The sequence below is a fragment of the Cyrtonyx montezumae genome, unplaced genomic scaffold (assembly GCF_038088225.1).
Source record: "Cyrtonyx montezumae isolate F1298 unplaced genomic scaffold, pur_monq_1.0 scaffold_25, whole genome shotgun sequence".
NCBI lineage: Eukaryota > Metazoa > Chordata > Aves > Galliformes > Odontophoridae > Cyrtonyx > Cyrtonyx montezumae.
In genome coordinates this window covers 2,119,938-2,139,165 of record NW_027071992.1, presented here as the reverse complement: position 1 = coordinate 2,139,165, position 19,228 = coordinate 2,119,938, and the positions used below count along the sequence as shown (strand labels likewise).

General features: G+C 41.0%; 2 protein-coding genes across 2 annotated transcripts in view; one reads left to right on the top strand and one right to left on the bottom strand.

The window, feature by feature from the left end:
* The window catches only part of THBS4 (thrombospondin 4), a 34,725-nt gene extending 22,233 nt beyond the window's left edge, over positions 1-12,492 (bottom strand). The window contains exons 1-5 of the mRNA XM_065739790.1: positions 12,448-12,492; positions 8,021-8,268; positions 6,913-7,018; positions 1,255-1,337; positions 757-808 (exon numbers count right to left, since the gene is read on the bottom strand). Coding sequence (XP_065595862.1) covers positions 757-808; positions 1,255-1,337; positions 6,913-7,018; positions 8,021-8,268; positions 12,448-12,466 — 508 coding nt within the window. The 5' untranslated portion in view covers positions 12,467-12,492. The remainder of the gene's footprint in view (positions 1-756; positions 809-1,254; positions 1,338-6,912; positions 7,019-8,020; positions 8,269-12,447) is intronic.
* Positions 1-19,228, top strand: part of SERINC5 (serine incorporator 5) — a 510,096-nt gene that overhangs the window by 67,874 nt on the left and 422,994 nt on the right. The gene's annotated exons all lie outside the window — the stretch shown is intronic.

The window sequence follows — 19,228 nt, the reverse complement described above, 5'->3', positions numbered from 1 at the left end:
AAAAAGATTTTCCAAGGCTCTGGCTGGTGTTCACATGTGGTATTGATGCGTGAACTACATCTTCATATTTGTGCAAGATTGAAGACTTTTTCCTCAGCACTAGCATAACTTAGCCTGGCTGGAACTCAACTCAATCTTGTTAAGGTCGATAGTTTTGGAGAGTCATTTTTATACCGAAATTATGTGAATCCTGCAATCGGGTAAAACAGCCATGCTGTAGCATTTGGGAATATATTGCTTTCATTCAGTGAAAAGATGGACACTTCCTTTTGGATCTTACTGCTGTTAACCAATGACAACCTACGAAGAATCACACTATTTTGAGACAGACTATACGGGATTTTCCTCAGGCTAACATGCACCAGCTAGTGCAGAATATGGTTCCTCACCTGTCTTCCCAGTAAGACTGATCATGAGACATTTGACAATGTCTCCTTCCCCAGGAACATGTAGCACGTCACCATAGCAAAGCAAGAACTGACAGCACAGTGTGAGGCAGTACTGCTTGTTTACATGGTTTTTATAACCCTATTGAGGTATAAAAACTTTTTTTTTTTAAATCTGATAATCAGATTATTAGGTGAAGCTTTTTCTCTAAAGATAATCTATTTTAAATTAGTGATCAATACATCTTAGAATTTTAGACACAGGATTTTTGCAATGTACTTCTTAGACGCCAAGTAAAACTGATGTTGGTTTTTAAACAAATGTACATCTCACGTAGTTGCCTTTTACAAGCAATGCAGGAATACTCACCACATGCTTGGCACTCAGCTATGGTATTTCTCAAAAAAGTTGTTTCCTTGACCTTAAGAATATAAAAAATAAGCACTGTTTGGATACAGGTAGTTTGTACCTAGCTGCCAGAAGAACCAATACAAGTTTTCCCAATATGCTGCTCAGACAACACAAAATACATATTATTTTGGAATCAGTTGTTCTTTGTACTCTATAAAGGTTAAGAACAGTGGTAGTGGTAATACTTCAGTTTGGTAGGTTCTTTAAAAATGACATGCTTAACAACAGCCATGCACTTGCAAATCCAGTACTGAGACCAAGCAGCAACTGGAACAAATTCATGTTCAATTCAGATATACGTGTATCAGGATCCACCAGGTTGTTTCTTCCCCACTGTGTCATGCATCTTAAGCAATGAACTCTACGCAGAAGCTTACTGCTTACACAGATCCTCTACTGACCCCACTGAAGTCATAAGTTTGAGATATATTTCACACTGAAGTCCTTATACAGTACCTGTTGTTTGAGAAGGTCTTTCACCTCTCCCAGTATCTGGTTCATCTGCACCATCTGACTCATCAGCTGCCTATTAAAATCACCTGTAGGGAAACAGAACAACACACAACTAGTTCATTGTTTCTGAAATACAAGGTAGAAACATCTTGAACAGTCAAGAAGGCCAGACACTGCTGCTGCTTAAGTCCTGTAGCTATGCTTAGTGCAAACACATTATCTATTTCTAATTGTTAGAGAGGGATTTGCATGAACAGGATTCTGCTGGACTGAACTCAACAGCATGCCAGAGAAAGAGCTAGAGAAAGCACAAACTTCTCTCTCACACAACAGAAAACCAGTCTGATTTTTCTACCCTTTTATTAGCATCAAGATTGATGCTAAGATATAAAAATACCAGCAATTAATTCCACTAGCCTGAGACCAGTAACCCTAAGTGAAACCACGACTTCATAACAGAAGGAGAATATTTGCAGTAACTCATTTAGGACAGGAAGGTGATGAAGGAACATGAAGCATCTCTACACCTGATGGGGAGACACACTGTCTAAGTCCATGTCACCACAACCAATTCCTGAACACTTTCCAGGGTAGAGGCATCCAACTTTCAGAGGCAGATCATCAAGCAGCTCTTTGTACAAGAAGCGATCACCTTGACCAAAACAGCCTTTTAGTACCTGTGCAGTCATTTGGTTGTTCTTCTGAAAGAAAACACAATGCTTTGTGCACTAGCTCCACAGCTGCATTTCCTTCTAGGGCAGAGCAGAAAACATCTACTCAACAGGCAGTTCTCAATACCAACTAAATAATTAAACAACTCTGAGAAAAGACCAAAAAAGTTGTATCTGTAGTGATACATGTATAGGAAAGGAGCAGAATTGGCTTATAATTTTGACACAAGATTCATATTTGTTAAACAAAACATTAGTTTTGACCCAATACCGGGGAAGAACAATACAGTATGTTTACCACACTAGTTCCAATTTGCAGCTCATTTAGGAGCTTGCAGCTTTCTCAAGCAGCTATTTCTTTACTTCCTATTACTTGCTTCTCTAAGTCCATATGCCAAAACAAATGCAACAAATACATGCTGATTTGCACTCTAAGCAGGCTGGATATTTTGATACTATGCCCAAACGCTTCAGGGAGGTTTATTCATGTGTTACTTTGAGAGCATTGAGAGCTTGCATGAAAAAAAATTTTCTTAATGTTTACCTCACTGTTGGTTACTTCAGAGCATTTCTAAACGTTTCCAAACATTCTACTGCAAATTGTACAATTCCATGTATGCTTTTTCTTTTCAGATTTTCTCTCTAAGCAAGTTCAAAGACCCAGGAATAACCTATTCAAGATCCTACCTCTGTTGTAGTTCCATTATTTTCTTATTTTTATTTGCGATGCAGGTGGCAGAAATTACTATGATGAGTATTTCAGAATCCCAAAGCAGAACTTGGCATGCAAGCTGTCAGACCAGATACTGGAGTTTGTTCTTATTTTGTTTACACTGTTCTTAAGCATAGAATATTCTTGGCATTAGTGACTGAAATACACAAGAAATCTCAAGATTTCAGACATTTCTTTGTTGTCCAGCATTTGAATGAAAAAGCAGGTCCATTTTGCACGCTTAAATTTTGTGGACTGTTCACAATTAAAGTGGACTAAACCTGTTACACTGCCATGAACTATGCATCCTGTTGGCAAAACATAAGCAGGTGACTAACAGTAGAATTTTTTTATCCTACATTTAAAGCTAAGTCCTACAGTAAGCCCTACCAGAAGCAGAATGCCTGCTCATGTCCGTCTTTCTCACCAGTCATCACCAGGGCTCCATCCAGTAGCTATATCAGGCATACTGACAAAGGTTAAAGAAAATCATTTAAATGTGTTTTTCTGTTTGTTTTCTACTATTTCATATAAATCAAGAGATTTAGTTGCATCTTTCAATGTCACCCAAGAAGCCATTCTTCAGTGACTTTATATTTGTTATCAATACTTCTAGTGAAAACAGTGGTTCAAGCTGCATCTGTAGCATCAGTACTTTGATTTATTGCCAAAGTGTAAAACTTGAAATTAGCAGCTTTAGTCTCCAAACCTTTTTCAACTGATTTCTATTTCTTCACTTTACCTCACTATAGACTGGTGAGACCAACAATATTTTAGATAAATCTCTTTTACTTTTTTTATATATTATTATTATTATATTATACATGATAAATGGACACATTATATCCATAGTGCTTTCCCTACACTGCTTAACAAACTCACCATCAGGAAATAGTTTTGAATTTTTTTGCAGTCCGACTTGCTATCACAGGTAGCTATAACAGAGTCCATTAAACTTTTTTTTAAAGTTTTTTGCTAAGCTGACAGACTTTTTTCAGTTCCTCTATTTTGTCTTCGTGAAGCATTCCTTGATATGCATTTTGCAGAAACATTTTGCAGCATGTTTCTGCATATAACGTCTTTTAAAATTGTAATCTTTGAAAACTGACAAGAGTTTCCTTGCTAATTAAGCACAGTGTCATATTACACCAGCACTGCACCCTCCCCAAGCACCTGGGCTGAGCCACCACCACGATGACACAGCAGCAGGTGGAACAGGTCACAGTGCAAGCTGCACTGGCCACATGCAGCACACAGGTTAGCCACGACAGACCTAAATATTTCTTGAACACCTCTATTTATGGTGATTCACTCAATCACACCCCTGGGCAGCTTGTTCCAACACCTGAACACCGTTTTGGAGGAGATATTTTTCCTAATGTCCAATCTGAACTTCCCTGATGCAACCTGAGGCTGTTCTCTCTTGTTCTATCGCCATTAAATGAGAGAAGGGGCTAAGCCTCACCTCACCACAACCTCCTTTCAAGTCACTGTAGAAAGCATCCATGTCCCCCCTTTGAGCCTCCTCCAGAAGAAACAATCCCAGTTCCCTCAGTCGTTCCCCATAGTACTTGTGCTCCAGACCCCTCAGCAATATTTAAATTCAGAGAAGGATTTGAAGAATTACTGACGACAAGGAACTGAAGCTTCTTTTCCATAAGCCTGCAATCGTGACAGGAACCTACTTGACTGTATTTTTCTTGGACCTCATATAAGTCCTTGAATTTGGAGCAATTGGCCAGTTTCATTGCTCATCTAATCAGACCAGGCAGAGTGACACAAACACTAGGCTGGTATGACTTCAGGTCACTGAAATGACTGATAAATATCATGCCTTCTAACTAAGGAGCTGATAATGGCTTAAGCACTCTGCCATAGACTACCCAGTAAAATTACTCCTGAAGCACAGTTCAAAGAGAGAGTGGTTACTTGGCCAAAATTAGAAACCATACGAACAGTAGTTGATGACAGACTGGTCTCTTGTCTGTCTACTACACAAAGAAGCTGCATACAGAAGTTACACAATTACAGAGAGGCAAGTTCAAAATAAACAGAAGGAAATATTTTGACACATGTAATGATCTTCTTATCAGAAGGCAACATGTTCAAAGTCAGATCAATTCATGGTAGAAAACTTCTATGAAGTACAAAGGCTCAAAGACTCCAAGGCTCTCTTTAGTATTGCAAGAGAATTCATGGAAAACTACACAGTAACTTCTCTTGCTCAAATGTTTCCCTGTTGTAGCCACAGTCTTTAAACACAGCTAGGTTAAAAAAACCAAAAACTCTTAAATGTCCTGCAACACGCCATCTTTTTTTGTGTATTTATTTAACACTATGGCAACACTAAATGAACCAGGTGTCCTCCAAAGGTCCATTCTAATATGATCTTTGGCATGCTACCTAAAAATGGCATACCAGTCTCATCTAGCAAAACCAATGCACCTTGCACTTTATTTTCTTACACACATGGAAGACTCCAAATACACGTTTATCCTTTGCATAGCCGTCATATTGTAATCTCTTTGCTATACTGCTTAACTGTTTCAGTCTCACAGTAGCAAACAATGACCAGTTTTTCACGTCTAAAAGCTCTCATCCAGTTATTCTGATTAATATGAAAACACGCTTTTACAAAAATATGTAGGTCTTATACTCCCATAAAATGAAGCATTTACATTTCTGTTTTTTCTGGCTAGATGTAAAATTGCCATTATGTGATATATTGCTCCTGTAAAAGGGACAAAGGGTAATGCAGCTGAGTTAATATTGCTGTTGGAACGTTTTCACCTATTCCTTCACTGGATTTGACTATAAAGACTTAGAATAAATTTCTGTGAGTGGCTTTTTTTTTTGTTTGTTTTTTCCCTTTCTTAAATTAGTTTAATATTATACTAATTCCACTGAAAATTTACAAACAACAGAATTTGAGTTGGTAGTCCAAACAGCTCAAGCCAAAGTGAAGGCAGCCAGGAAAAAACAATATTTCTCTGTATTGCCACAGTTCATACTGTTTATAATGAGAAAAAAAAGTGACAAATGAGAAAGCTTCAAATTTGCAGTCTGGAAACATTGTTCACAAAGCAGTGAGCTTTTCCAGAAGACATCACTGAATTACCCTTTCTGTGCATTTATAAATCCCTGTTTATCTACAGGAAAGCATAAAAAGACCTTTGACAATAAAGCTGTGGGGTTTTTTGTTGTTGTTTTTGTCGTTGTTTAGGCACTTATATGTTGAGGAGCAAGAAAACATAAGCATGTGCAACATAGAATTTATATAGCTACAAGCCAAAATACATTTAATTCTAACTGCAAAGCACCGATTTGTCCACGCTCATAAAACAGGCAAGATGCTCTCACACAAACTGTGCATCTTGTCTCTCAATGACATGAAGTATATGCTAACCTAAAGTAGCAATACCACAGGGTTAGGGGAGAGGACAGAGAAGGATGAGAAAACGAGTTATTTCCTATTTCAAGCCTCAAACTCACTTTTATTTCCCCTGCCCTCTAGTCACACATTAACATAGTATTACATGTACTGTGTGAAGTCCTCCAGTTACCTCCCACAGCAAGAAGGTAGATTAACAGGGACTAGGAAGGAGTTCAGATGGGGAAGTCCAGCCCAAGTTCACTGTGTTGAGAGGTTAGAGAGCACACTTGCCTGTCACATGGGACTGCATCCAGCTGGAAAGTGTTCTAGGAGGAATCCTAACAGCCTCTGCCCCCTTCCTTCTCTTCCCATTCCCAGCTCGGTCTTCACAATATGCAGCACAGGAAAACAAATAATTGGTTCTGCTGCTGATTTCTAGCCCAGCAGATGAACAGGAGCACCAGATAACTTGTGGCAGAACTATAATGGTTGGCTTGCATTGTTTCTTCCCAAACACATGCACAGGCTCTGTGACTGCTGCATCAGCACAACCTGAAGCTTCCTGTGTTCCTCCTCATCTCTCATACTTACCGTGTCCAGGCCATTCAGAGAGACAAAAAAACTTGACACAAATCACAATAACAGAAGTATGGTCTTAGAAGTTATGCTAAAAAGCCTTTTTTTAATCAGCAGACAGCTTTCTCTCATTGATTTACAGCACTCCATGTTATCACCACTAATTGTGTTTGTTTTCTCTCCAAACTGAGCTTTTTATAAAATGTTCACAGGATATTATTGTGGATGCAATTGAGTGAAATAATTATCATTACTTATCTATAGAGTGTTTAATTCACCACCACAGCTTTTCTGCACCAGTATCTGAATGAACTGGTTGCTGGCCTTACCAGTGTACTGAGGAACAGATTCAATCTGTTGAAGAAAACAGTCCTGCAGGTTTCTTGCCTGAGCAAGCGTTCCTCCAGTTACCAGCTTCAGCTCATCCAGTGTATCCTGAGGAGAGAAATAAAATGGGGAGCTCACAATGGAACAGTGGAAAAAAATAGAAACAGCAGAGATAATAGATTAATTTTTCATAGAGATCTCCACTTCTTTAGTATGTAGGGCACTACTATGCTGTCCCTACAGGACCACCCATCACCATTTGAACAGTAAATTTCTGCCTCACAGATTCTCACATAGTTGTGGTTTTATTCCTTCCCTCTTCCCGCCCAACACCACTATTCCAATTCCTGTGATATATGTACCAGGAAATCTGGCTTTTGGTTTGGCTTTTTTTTTTTTTTTAAGTTCATTTTTACATCTGCAGTATACGAAAGTCATTTTGTTGACAGAAATCTTTCTCCTCTCAAACAGTTTTACATTCAAATCAGGTAAGTGGGCACCTTAGTGATTCCCAGTTTTCAAGTCCACAATGAAACAAAACAAGAGTGTAGCCTAGAATGCATTTTCACCTTCTAATGCATATTTTAGATTAACGACTATGGTCGTAGAAGATATAGTAGCTTGGACTACTGATGGAAATGATAGGAAGCTATGACAATCCCTGGTTGGGAGATAAGAGGCAGAAAAGCTACCGTAGTCAAACAGATGTGATTTTGACATTCATCTACCACCATATGAGTTGCCCCTTCTTTTGTCTTCTCAGTCCACGTGGATTATCATAAAAAGAAAAAGCACATAAATAAACCAAGAGTTCCTCTAAGAAGATGACAAAGGGCTGCACTTATTATATATCAGCCAAGATCTTATAAAAAGTTCAGTTGCCAAGTACTACTTCAGATGAGAGTGACAAAGCTGTATTTTTTATTTTTTAAATAAGCTAAAAATTACATTAAAAAATAATAATAGATTATTGGGCTCAGTGAAGCTAAGTTTTCAGCTGTTCCATAAGGTGCTTGTATTTAAACTTCTTTCAAAAGTCTGGATTCAGTGATACAGAGGATCCCTGCTGGTCCTTCAAGTGCTCAGCCTGCTCCCAGTGTTCCTACTCACCTCTGGTTTCTTCGGGAAGGTGCGTAACTCTACTGCTGTCGATCTCTCCAATAGAGGTGAAAATGCTTTTGGCAGGTCCTGAATGGCACCTACTTGCAAACAGTCCAGATACAGCTCTATTGTACACAATTCCTGCTGCAGGCCACTCAGCCACAAGATGATAGCATGGGGTTTCCCATCAGCCAGGTGTATGTTGCTAAAAATCACTGAGTTCAAACTCCCATCACTCTTCAGATAGCGAAGCACCACTGGCACCAAATATAGAAAATGACAATCAGAGTGACAGAAAATCCATGACTGACCAAGCAAAATTCTTTGAAAATCTGTAATGGCTCTGTTATTTTTCCCTCATGCTAGCTTTGGTAAATGCAGATATAAACATGAAGAATAAATGGGACCTTGACTTTCAGAGCAGAAGCATCCTGTGCAGCTCCTGGTTTGTAACGTGTTGCTGCCTACAGAATAGTTTTCCACTGCTTTCTCCGGGCTTTTTTTTAATAGGATGAAACAATAAATTAGATCATCTTAAAGTACATAACATTCTGAAAAATTGTGATAGATATAACAGGTGTAGCTGACAGCCTACTATCAGTGTTGTTGCATGCACATGTCTGATGATAGCTCCAGAAATATCCTGTAGCAGAAATATACTGCAAGAAAATCAAATTGAGTGATGTTTATTGCACTCAGCAAAACCATCTGACAGTATATCCAAATGCATCATTAAAGAAATGGAAGGAAAGATGATTCCAAGCATGTTATCTGCATCTCAAGTAACAAATTGGAATGAAAACAAAATACAGTGCAGAAAATACAGACCCCATTCTTACAGATGACTGACCCACATCCTGCTCTTACTTTAAGGCTTTAGTGAATTACCTACTTGATACCTTACACAGTACATAATGGAAACAACACATTAAAAAAAAACAAAAAACTAACAGAACAGCATAAAAAAAATTATCTTCCACACTAATAATTTTTTAAAACATCTTTCCTTATGAAATTTAACCTGTAAGCTAAGATCTGCATGCTAAACCTCTTAGATCAGCTAGGTAGTTATCTCTACAAAATCTCTCTCTGGTTCTCTGGACACATGCAGATAACTGTGAAAGCAACGAGCTGAGTGCATCCAGACATCACTTAACAAATGTTCTTTATTTGCTCATAGCAATGTTTCATGCACCAAGGAGTCAAGCTGCAGGCTCTGGGTGCCTATACAGTGAAGTGCTAGCTCTTCTCAACATCTGTCTCAAGTCCCACAGGGTTGCCACTACTGCATCAAGCAAGAGCTCACGCATACTCTAACCTTTAAAAAACACCTAAAATGAAATGAGCACAACTAAAAAGTGCAGAGACAGTGGAAGGAAAATGAGCTTCAGAGTGGTCACGAATCCAACACTGAATTCACTCAGCTAATATATTTTCCTTTTAACTTTCCACTACTAGTATACTCTAACACTGTGATATCTCTGTCAGTAGTGGGCACATACCTAGTAACTCAAAGATCCCTCACAATTTTTCTAATAGCTTAGTCTAGTGATTAAAATAATCCAAATTTATACCAGCATGAACAGTGCAGAGTACGTCTCCAACTTTTCAGTCTACACTAGCACTAAAGCCTCAGCAGCTGTGATCAATATCACTAATGTTTTCACTGCTGTCTATGTCAAAATGCTGCCAGTGCTGAGATTTCCGTAAAGGTGCATGAGGTCACCAGAAACTTGCTAAAAGTTAGCATTTACTGGCCAGCTCAAAGATCTGGCAAGACTGAGTATGTTGCAAGCATTTTACTTAGGTAAATATTATGCATGCTGCATTGTAAAATAGCAGGGTCTTTGGTTCTGGGCCCTGTATTCAGAGTGACCAAATATAACATAAATTAGAGAAAGAAGGAGGAGATGGGGGCAGGGCTCTGAACAGACCCTGCCAGAATAGTTTCAAGACAAGAAGTAGTCTGGCTCGGATGAAGGATAAAGTATTCCTTCCACAGCCAAAGCCAAATACCCATCTGGTAAACTAGAGTAGGGTTCTGAAGGGGGATTTTGATGGAGCACAGCCTCTGTACGATTTAACCCATCCAAGACCCTGAAGTATATTCTTACTGCTTTGATATCTTACACTGACATTCCTGAGAGTAAGCATCTCATCCTCACTGTTTAAGAAACAAACCTTCAATGAAACTACTAACCCAGACAGTAAATAGGGACCACTTCACTGACTAGTTAAATTATAACAGTTTTATGTGTTTACTAACGTTTATTCCATTAAGGAACAGCTCACAAAGGATAAGCAACCCCAGGACTCTATTTGCAATTTGCCTCCAAAAATACATTTGTCAAAACAAATTGTTGACCAGCAACTCCTTAACTTATGTGTTAACAATCTCACTTCTGTGTAGTCCTATTGATGCATGGTAAAGAAAGAGCTGGACCATTAACATGCACAGAATGGATACAAAGGCAAAATCTCCCTCTGAATGGCTCACTGTGTGGAAATGTCAGTCTTGAGCCAGGCAAGACCTCAGCATGGACTTTGCAAATCAAAAGGAAAAGAAAACTCTCACATGAAATTCATGCTTTAAAAAACATTTAATATTATATTTACTATCCAGTTCACCACAGCAAAAACAGAACATTAGCCAACCATGAGGAATGTAGTTCACAAATAGACGTGGCACTGTAAAAGGTAGATAATGCCTTGTTCAGGCTACTCATATAAGACTTTACCACACAGAGGTACACATATGTTCCCTTCCAAAGCCAATATATTTAGACCTTACAGTTTGATAAGACGCCAACACTGGTTCACCACTGAAGTGACAATCTCCAGCCTTGAAAGGATCAGAAAAACAGCCCCCACGCTCCATATTTTCAACTCACATGATGATCTCCTGGATGTGGTTTTACCGACTGTATGAAGTAGCCATATGGGATACTTGACACTTCTGGAGAAACTGCACGTGGAATCACTGTGAAACGCTGTTTACAACTTGCACAGTGTCATACATCTCAAACAAGGTGTATTAAAATAACAAGGAGGTGAAGACATCTCTGTGGAACAGACTTGCTGCGAAAAGCCCCCTTATGATCAATCAGTCCTTTACAACATCTAGGTTACAAGACCCTTGCAACTACACAAAGTAAAAATGGCACTAGTCACTAGTAGTAAATGTTGTTCATCTGTATACCACAAGCCTGTTACAGGCACTTCTCAAATACAACACTAACATACTGAGGACAAAACTAAAAGAAACCAGACAACTTTCTACCAGAGAGCTATACCAAGATTCTCAGTTAAAGCACATCAGTAACTATCAGTTATGCAGGTGTTCTTGCATATCAACAAAGAGTGCAATGAGATAAAAATTATTTAAACACACGTATGAATATAACATTTGTATACCTAGATAACATTTACAGGCATAATTCTGTGTGTGCATGTGTGAGTGGGAAGGACAGAGAAAGTATATGTGATGCATCACTTAATTGTTAAGTGAAAAGTTTTAGGAACTGTACTATGGTTACTGATACAACACACTGGCCACGTTTCATCCACTCTCAACACACATAGTAGAAAAGGTCTTATTCTCTGACCTCAGAAGGATTTGGGAAGACCTGACTTTTTTGTTAAGTCATTATTTTAACCATCCTATTTCACTGCATTTTCCAAATAAAAGCTGTACTTTTATTCAGAATACAGAATAGTTTTCCTATATCTAAACTTAAATTTCTCACCAGACTTTCTCATAATTAGGCTTAGACAGCTGCCTGACTACAATAATGGCAGCAGCAAATTATCATAGTAGTAGCAAAGTCAATGAAGCAACAATAACTTACATTGTTTGGTAATTTTTCACTGAACTGCAATATTGCAATACATCCTATATACATGGATATGATTTCTCCATTTCTAAAAATCTGCCCTGATTTCTAATGAACTAATTTCAATAAATTAAGAACAATCTGCCCAGAAGTCCTTTAAGTGCTAGGAATGTTTGCCTTGCATAGCCACATCTAACCTCCAGGGTCAATGAAACAAGAACCACCCCCTTTCATATGCATGAGGTAGCATGTGCGTGTGTCCCTCACATTCCTGAGTAATAAGAACCAGTGATTGTCCTCAAGGGGAAAAAGAAAAGAAAGAAAAACAAATTGACTCCTTTTTCTGATACTTTTGTTTTCCCAACCTGTTTCCTAGTTCTGCAATACCAGCTGACTCTGGGGTCTGCTTCCCCTGCCAGGAAAGTACAGCACCCTGTGAGTGGGACAAAGTAGTACAGTGGGAAGATGTTGCCAATGCTCCTATCTTGCGAGGTAGCAACATGCAACAAGAATGTCCCAAGCACAAAGGTTAATCACATTATTTTCCATGTTGCTCTGTGACATACCAGACCCAGTCTCATTTTTCCCCTACAAAAAACTCACCTTTATTCATCTGTCCCATTACTGTAAACTCAAAATACTGCCTGTCATCAGCTGGTGAATACAGGCCAAATACGGTGGATGTGCTCTTTGGCTGCAGTTTGAATGCTGAGAGCAAGAAGACTTCATTCAGCATAGGATCCCCAAGTGCTTGTTGCAGGAAGGTTGTTACCACTCTCTTGTTAGCATATGAAAGAAGATCAATGACTGAAAAATAGAATAGTTTCAACAGCGGTTTAATTACAATAATGAGCAAAGAACAATGTATTCTGAAGCCAGTTCATCTACTAATGGCAATGTTTTGGAGAAGGCTATGGGGAGATCTCACTGAAGCCTTCAGTACTTTAAGGAAGCTCACGCGCAGGACGGAGAGCAACTTTTACTTAGTCTGATAGTGACAGGACAAAATTTTATACTACTAAAGGGGAGATTTAGATTAAATGTTTGGATGATTTTTTTCCACTCTGAGGGTAGTAAGGCCCTGGCACAGGCTGTCCAGAGTAGCTGTGGATAGCCCATGCCTGCAAGTATTCAGATTGGATGGGGTCCTGGGCAGCTTGGGCTGGTGGGTGGCAACGCTGCTCACAAAAGGGGCTTGGAACTGGATGATCTTTAAATGATTATTTTTTTTAATCTTTTGATATGCACCCCAACATAAAATCTTCTCCAAAGATTCCAGCTTTCATAAATTAAAGAGAGTACTTCTGTCATTTTTTAATTACATTCATGACCCAGCATCAAAATTTTCAGATAGACTGTGTGTGTGCTTTCCCTAAGAGTTATTTTGATGGTATTTGCAGGGCATCAATTAAAATGCTAAAGAATCTGGTAAGTAATATGATATTCATAACCTCCTTCTCACTTCACTGATTTCGCAGATGATTTATTATATAAATAACACTCATTTTTCCCTTCTGGCACAGATAACGAAGACAGGGCTGATAAAAAATAAGAAACCCTAAGGAAGAGTGAAAGCCATTTTCAATTTTTCTTTAAAATTTTTGCATGATGCAGCAGCAAAGGGTCTAAATATTATACTAAGTAAGCCAGCTATCTCTCTTATTTCCCTAAAGCAACAAGCTAGTTTCCTCTCAACGTTTCTAAATACACGTCTCAAACTCAAGCTACTCTACCAAGAAACCTAGAGACCTCCTATTAGTTTACTGCTGTCAGAACAGCATATGTATTATGACGTTCCAGAGAAGACTGATAAATGACTATGCACAAGTATTATTCAAATATATAGGCATATTTAACTATCGCACACCACAATCACTCCACAGACAGGGCCATCCTAACAGGACAGATGAAGGAGACTCAAGAGCACCCATAGCACAATCATACAGGTACATGGTCCTACCCCCAGCCATGTGGTAAATCTTGTTCACTCAAGTGACAGTTCAGGTTCATGCTGCTTCCATTGCTCATTCTGAAGCATCCACACATTTGGACGCCAACATCATTTCCAAAAAGAAGTGAATATGTTTTTCCCTTCAAGGCTCAAAAGCAATGAAATCTATATCATAGCTTGTATTTAAACCCTTGATTCAACCCTTGATTGGGACTCCAAAGACCTCATGACTCTACTGGGAGCTTTCAAGACAGTATGCAGAAACAATCAGGCACTTGACTTGCATGCTTGTAATGTTGTTGTCAAGAAACATCTGAGATTAATGCATCAAATTCCCTTTCTTTCACAGTTCAGACTTACTAGCATCCCAGAATAACCACTGCTCCCACTGAAATCAGCAATCCAAACAGCAGTGGCAAAAGGCTGAGTATTTCATCAGATTTGGTCCACTCAAAGCAAAGCAGCTGGTTAAGCAAAAGACTGAAATGTAGCTCATGATTGTATACAACAACATTTTGCAGGCAATAACTGTTCTTAAAATACAACTGGATTGCAGGAATACAGCACTGAAATCTCTGACAGTGAAAAACATAACTACATGCTTTTTTCAGTCCTAGGTCTGCTTTCTGACTTCATATCAAACACCAAAATATTACAGAAATAACTATGAAAAAACTTCAATCTATCTAAGCTGATGGAAAAAAATATTGGATATTGTTAAATTTATATTTATAAATTAATACTGAAATTTGTTTGCCTGGTATTGGCATTCCACAAGCGTTCAGCAGCACACTACTGAACTTTCTTGGAGTATCTTACCAAATGCACATGTCAGAATCCACCCTATCATGTAAACTACATGTGTGCCAGCAGAAGTGCATAGAGGAGCAATGATGTTATGAAAATCCATTCTCCATCCTAGTAAAGCTGGCAGGTACATGACCCTTAGATCTTACAGGGACAATTGCTTGTTTGAGTGGGATACGAAGGAGACACACACAAGGATTTCAGACTTCACTTTTAGGGAGAATTGCATCCGTTTGAATTTTCCTCTGTCTGAAAAGAGAGGGTTGAAAACAAGCTAATAGGACAGGACTGCCAAAGCTGGAAGGCACAAGCATCTGGTTTCAATAAGTGCAGTAGGAGGGAAGACTTGAGCATGCCTGTAAGCACAAGTGCATGTGTGCATTCCCACCCACCTAAACTGAGCCCTCTTGCAGAACAGCCCAAGAATCTTCTCCCCTCTGCTTCCCATTTTGTTGTTTTGTTCTTTGAAAGGATCTTTTCATCCTCCAATGAAAATGGCAATATGATTAACCATAGCAATTCACTCCTTGGAGATACGTCCTAGAAATCCAACAGTGAAGGTAGGAACTAAAATATATGACAGAAAGCCTTGAAGAGGGGGGAGAAATAGATCAGTGAAGAGGACAGAAGAGAGTGCAAAACAAAGGATCTTCCCCTTATTTCTGCTGACACTGTACACCAACTTTCAGAACCCTTCCAAGGTTCCTCAACAGTCTCAACTATCCATAGCTGTACATATGAAAACAGTACTTCACCACTGCGTGGCACTTCCAAAGACACTTCTAGACACTGGGAATGAAACCCAGACCACATTTCTGAAACGGAGGAATATCAGACGATGTGAGCGAGGTCCTTCTCTGGCTGTTGTCTTTGCTAAGTCTGCCTTTTCTTGAACTCTTTTTCTGCCTCTGCTTTTTTTAATCAATACAATAATTCTCAGAAATGCATTTAACTAAGTGAGACTTTAATAAAGGAAACAGATAAATCTCTCTTGTGGATCCTCTTCACGCACCTAACTAAGAGCAGCCGACTAAAATGTCAAACACCATTCCACAGGACGAGGGAGGCTTAGAGCACCCCAGAAGCAGCGCAGCAGGCTTACACCTTCCATAGCGGCACGGCGATGTGTTACAACTATGCGCAGCTGCCGAGCGGTGCCACTCGCTCTAAAACAAAGCAGGTGCTGGCTTACTGCGTCCATAATGCTGCTGCTGGACTCGGAAGTAACTTTTTTTTCTTACTCAAGTCCTACTTCACTAAGTGGAGTTTTCTCGACGACTTTCCTTAGCTCAGCACTCACTTAGGAGAGCCTGCAGCCTCAAAGCACTCTCCAGATGCCCACGGTCCCCACAAAACCAGACTGCTTTCTGTCGACCTTAGCGGGTGAAGAGGTCGGCTAAGGGAGCAGCGAAGCCGCGACCCCAAGGAGACAAAGCGGGGCGGGGTAAGGCAGAGCAGTGGTGCAGCCGCCTCGACTCCTTCGCGCAGGGAGGCCCCATCCCAAACCCACCACCACGTCTAAAAAAAAAAAGATAAGGAAAAAAAAAAAAAGAAGAAAAAAAACAAAAAAAAGGAAAAAGAGGAAAGCTTGCTAAAGCGAGGAGGGGCGGCACGGGGCCCTTACCTCGAGGCGCGGGCGGCGCGGCGCGGCCCGGGCACAGCTGCAGGGCAAGCGGCAGCAGCAGCAGGGCGGCGCCGCGCTCGCACCCCATGGCGGCCGCGGGCCGGGCAGCGCGACAGGACGGCACGGCACGCCGCTCCGCTCCGGACCCGCGTTTAACGGGGGCTGCCCCGCGTCCGGGGAGGGACGGGGCGGGCGGCAGGCCATTGGCCCGGGGGCGGGTGGGGGCTGAGCCGGGGCAGGGCACGGCCGTGTGAGGTGCTGCAGGTGGCTGCGGTGTGGGGCCGTGGTCTTGCTTAGAATTTAGTTTCGCCTGGTTTTTGTAGCTGATAAATGTCGTTGAAAGGGGTTTTGCGGACTGCAGCGAGGAGCAAAACAGGTTTCACTGAATCATGGAAAATCATTAAAGTTGGAAAAGACCTCTCATCGCCTAGTCCAGCTGCTGACCCACTCCCACTGTGCCCACCGAATCACATCTTCAGTGCCACATCCACACGTGTCTTGAATGCCTCTGCCACCTCCCTGGTCAGCCTGTTCCAGTAGCTCACCACTCTTTCTAAGAAGTTTTTCCTAATATCCAACCTGAACCTCTCCTGGTGCAACTTGAAGCCATTCCCTCTTCCTCTACCACTGTTACCTGGAAGGACGATGCCCACCTTGCCACAACCTTCTTTCAGGTTATTTAAGGGAGCAGTAATGTCTCCCCTGTCGTTCTTCCTCTTGAGACTGAGCAATCCTGGTTCCCTCAGCCACTCCCCATAAGACTTCTGTTTCTAGAAACCTTGACTGGCACTGTGAGGATCATGGAGTCTGGCTTCTGCCATTTCTCTTAGAGATCAGGGATAGTGGGAGATCTGAGACCAACAGGACTGGGATTACTTGGAAAGGCTGCTTGTGTTAACAAACCCCTAGGCCTCAGGACTTAAGTTCAGATCAAAACAAACGACAACAACAAAAACTACAAAAAAAAAAAAAACAAAAAAAACCAATACTTTAGCTCTCCACTACATGGACTTCCCCAATAATGGATGCACTATCAAGATGTAATTATTCCATTTTCAGTCCTCCAGAAAGCTCCAGTCTCAGACACAGATAAAGTAACACATAAGTGAGGAAGTCCTTTGGGGCAGTGCTGTCAGTCTGCTCAATATCCTTTGATAACAACCCCCAAAGCAGAGCCCCCTGCATCCTACTGTCTAAGCAGAAACCAGCTGCCTGCTGGGCAATTCTCCCACCAGGGGCTTAAAGCTTGTGGCAGGCTCTTAACCTGATGCATTCTCCTCCTCATCATGTGTCTCTCCACCCACTCCACCCCACAGACAAACCTCTGTCACATCAGAAGCTGCTCAGGGAGCTGTGGCTGCACACCCACCAGCTTGCATCCCAGTGCACAGCTGGAATAGCTGGAGAAGTCTGATATAATTTACATCATAAAAACAAGAGTAACAATAGCAGGAAAATTTTATGTTAAATGAGCAAAGTGGTGTTGATTAATGTTCAGCACATCAGGCATGGTGTACAGCTAATGAGCACTGAGGAGGACCACCTGGGGGCTCACTGTGTGCAGGGCAAGACACAGCATGCTGCAGGGCTGAGGCTGCCAGTATGCTGTGAAGGGGAGGGTGGGCTGGAACAGCCCTGCAGCTGCACAGGGTGCAATCATGGGCTCCTTTCCAGTATAGCTGCAGTGAGATTCTCAAATACCTTCTGCTGGCCTTGAAATACTCTCCCACATGGTAGATACCCCATACCAGAGCACCCGTACTTGCTGGCCTGTATGTGTAAGTGTTGACCCACTCCTTCAGTTTCAAATTTATTTCTTTGCCTACTAGGAGGGTGGAGAGTGCTTCCCTTTTATCCATTGTGTCGTAGCACAGTGTTCTTCCTAACCATGCTATGCTTCTGAAGCGTGTGTTTACACAGAATGCTTTGGTAGCTGCCTCACTTTCACTCCTACCACACCTGCTCAAGTGGTGAAAGTGTGAGAATGGCATGGTGGCACCAGTGGGCTAGCAAAGTGCTGCACCACAGAGAGAGGAAAATAGAGCAGTGGGTTTAGAGCATTACAGAGCATGAAGAAAAGTGAAGCTGAAAGGGAGAGGGCAGGAGGCAAGGATGTGGAACAAAGAAAATGGAAAAAAAGATAAGTATTCTAGGAAGAAGTTTCCTAGGAAGAAGTTTCAGCCCAGAACCTGTCCCTAAAAATGATGGAGACAGCACAGATTATTAGCAGAGGGTAATGCCTGGACATACACCAGCACTAATACTACTCTACAATCAGTTAGCAGGAAGGAGGAACCCTTTGCCACCAAAGAGCATTCTTTGACAATATGGGTGTCACGATGTGCTCCCCCTACCCTACCCACCCTCCTTGTTCCCTGGCTTCCTCCTTGGACTAGCCTCACACACAGGCCTTGCAGAGGAGGACAACGAGCAACAGTACTAACAATATTCTTGCTAAGACAGATTAATAACTACAAATCTGTCTCAGATTTGGGAGGCTAAAAGAGCTGATAGCAGACACCTGATTCAACAGCTGAAAGCCAGCAGAGCATGAGCTACAAACCAAACTACAACTATGACTCAACCATCTTACCCATAAACAACATGCAGACTATAGCCCTTGGAGCTCACCTACTTGGCAGTAGATTGCAGTCAAAATTTCCCCTTAAGTAGAGAAGCCTCAACAAGTTACACCTGTGCAGAGATAGTTCCCTTATACCTTGATGTTAAGATATCTTGCCAATACAGATCCTTCACCTTCACTCCTTACTTCTGTGACTCACATTTAGAAAGCAGTCTGCTCCGAGCCTTAAGGCTAAAAAGGAGAGTCTTCTATATCACTGTTCTACCCTACCTTCTATGCAGTTAGGTGTATCCAACCACCTCCACCTTTGTTAAGTTGCACTTAGATTGCTATGTTGTATCATGCTTATATTTCTGGGTGAAACACACAGTGTCGTTGTTTACATCCATGACAATAAGTTTAAATGCCTACCACAAAA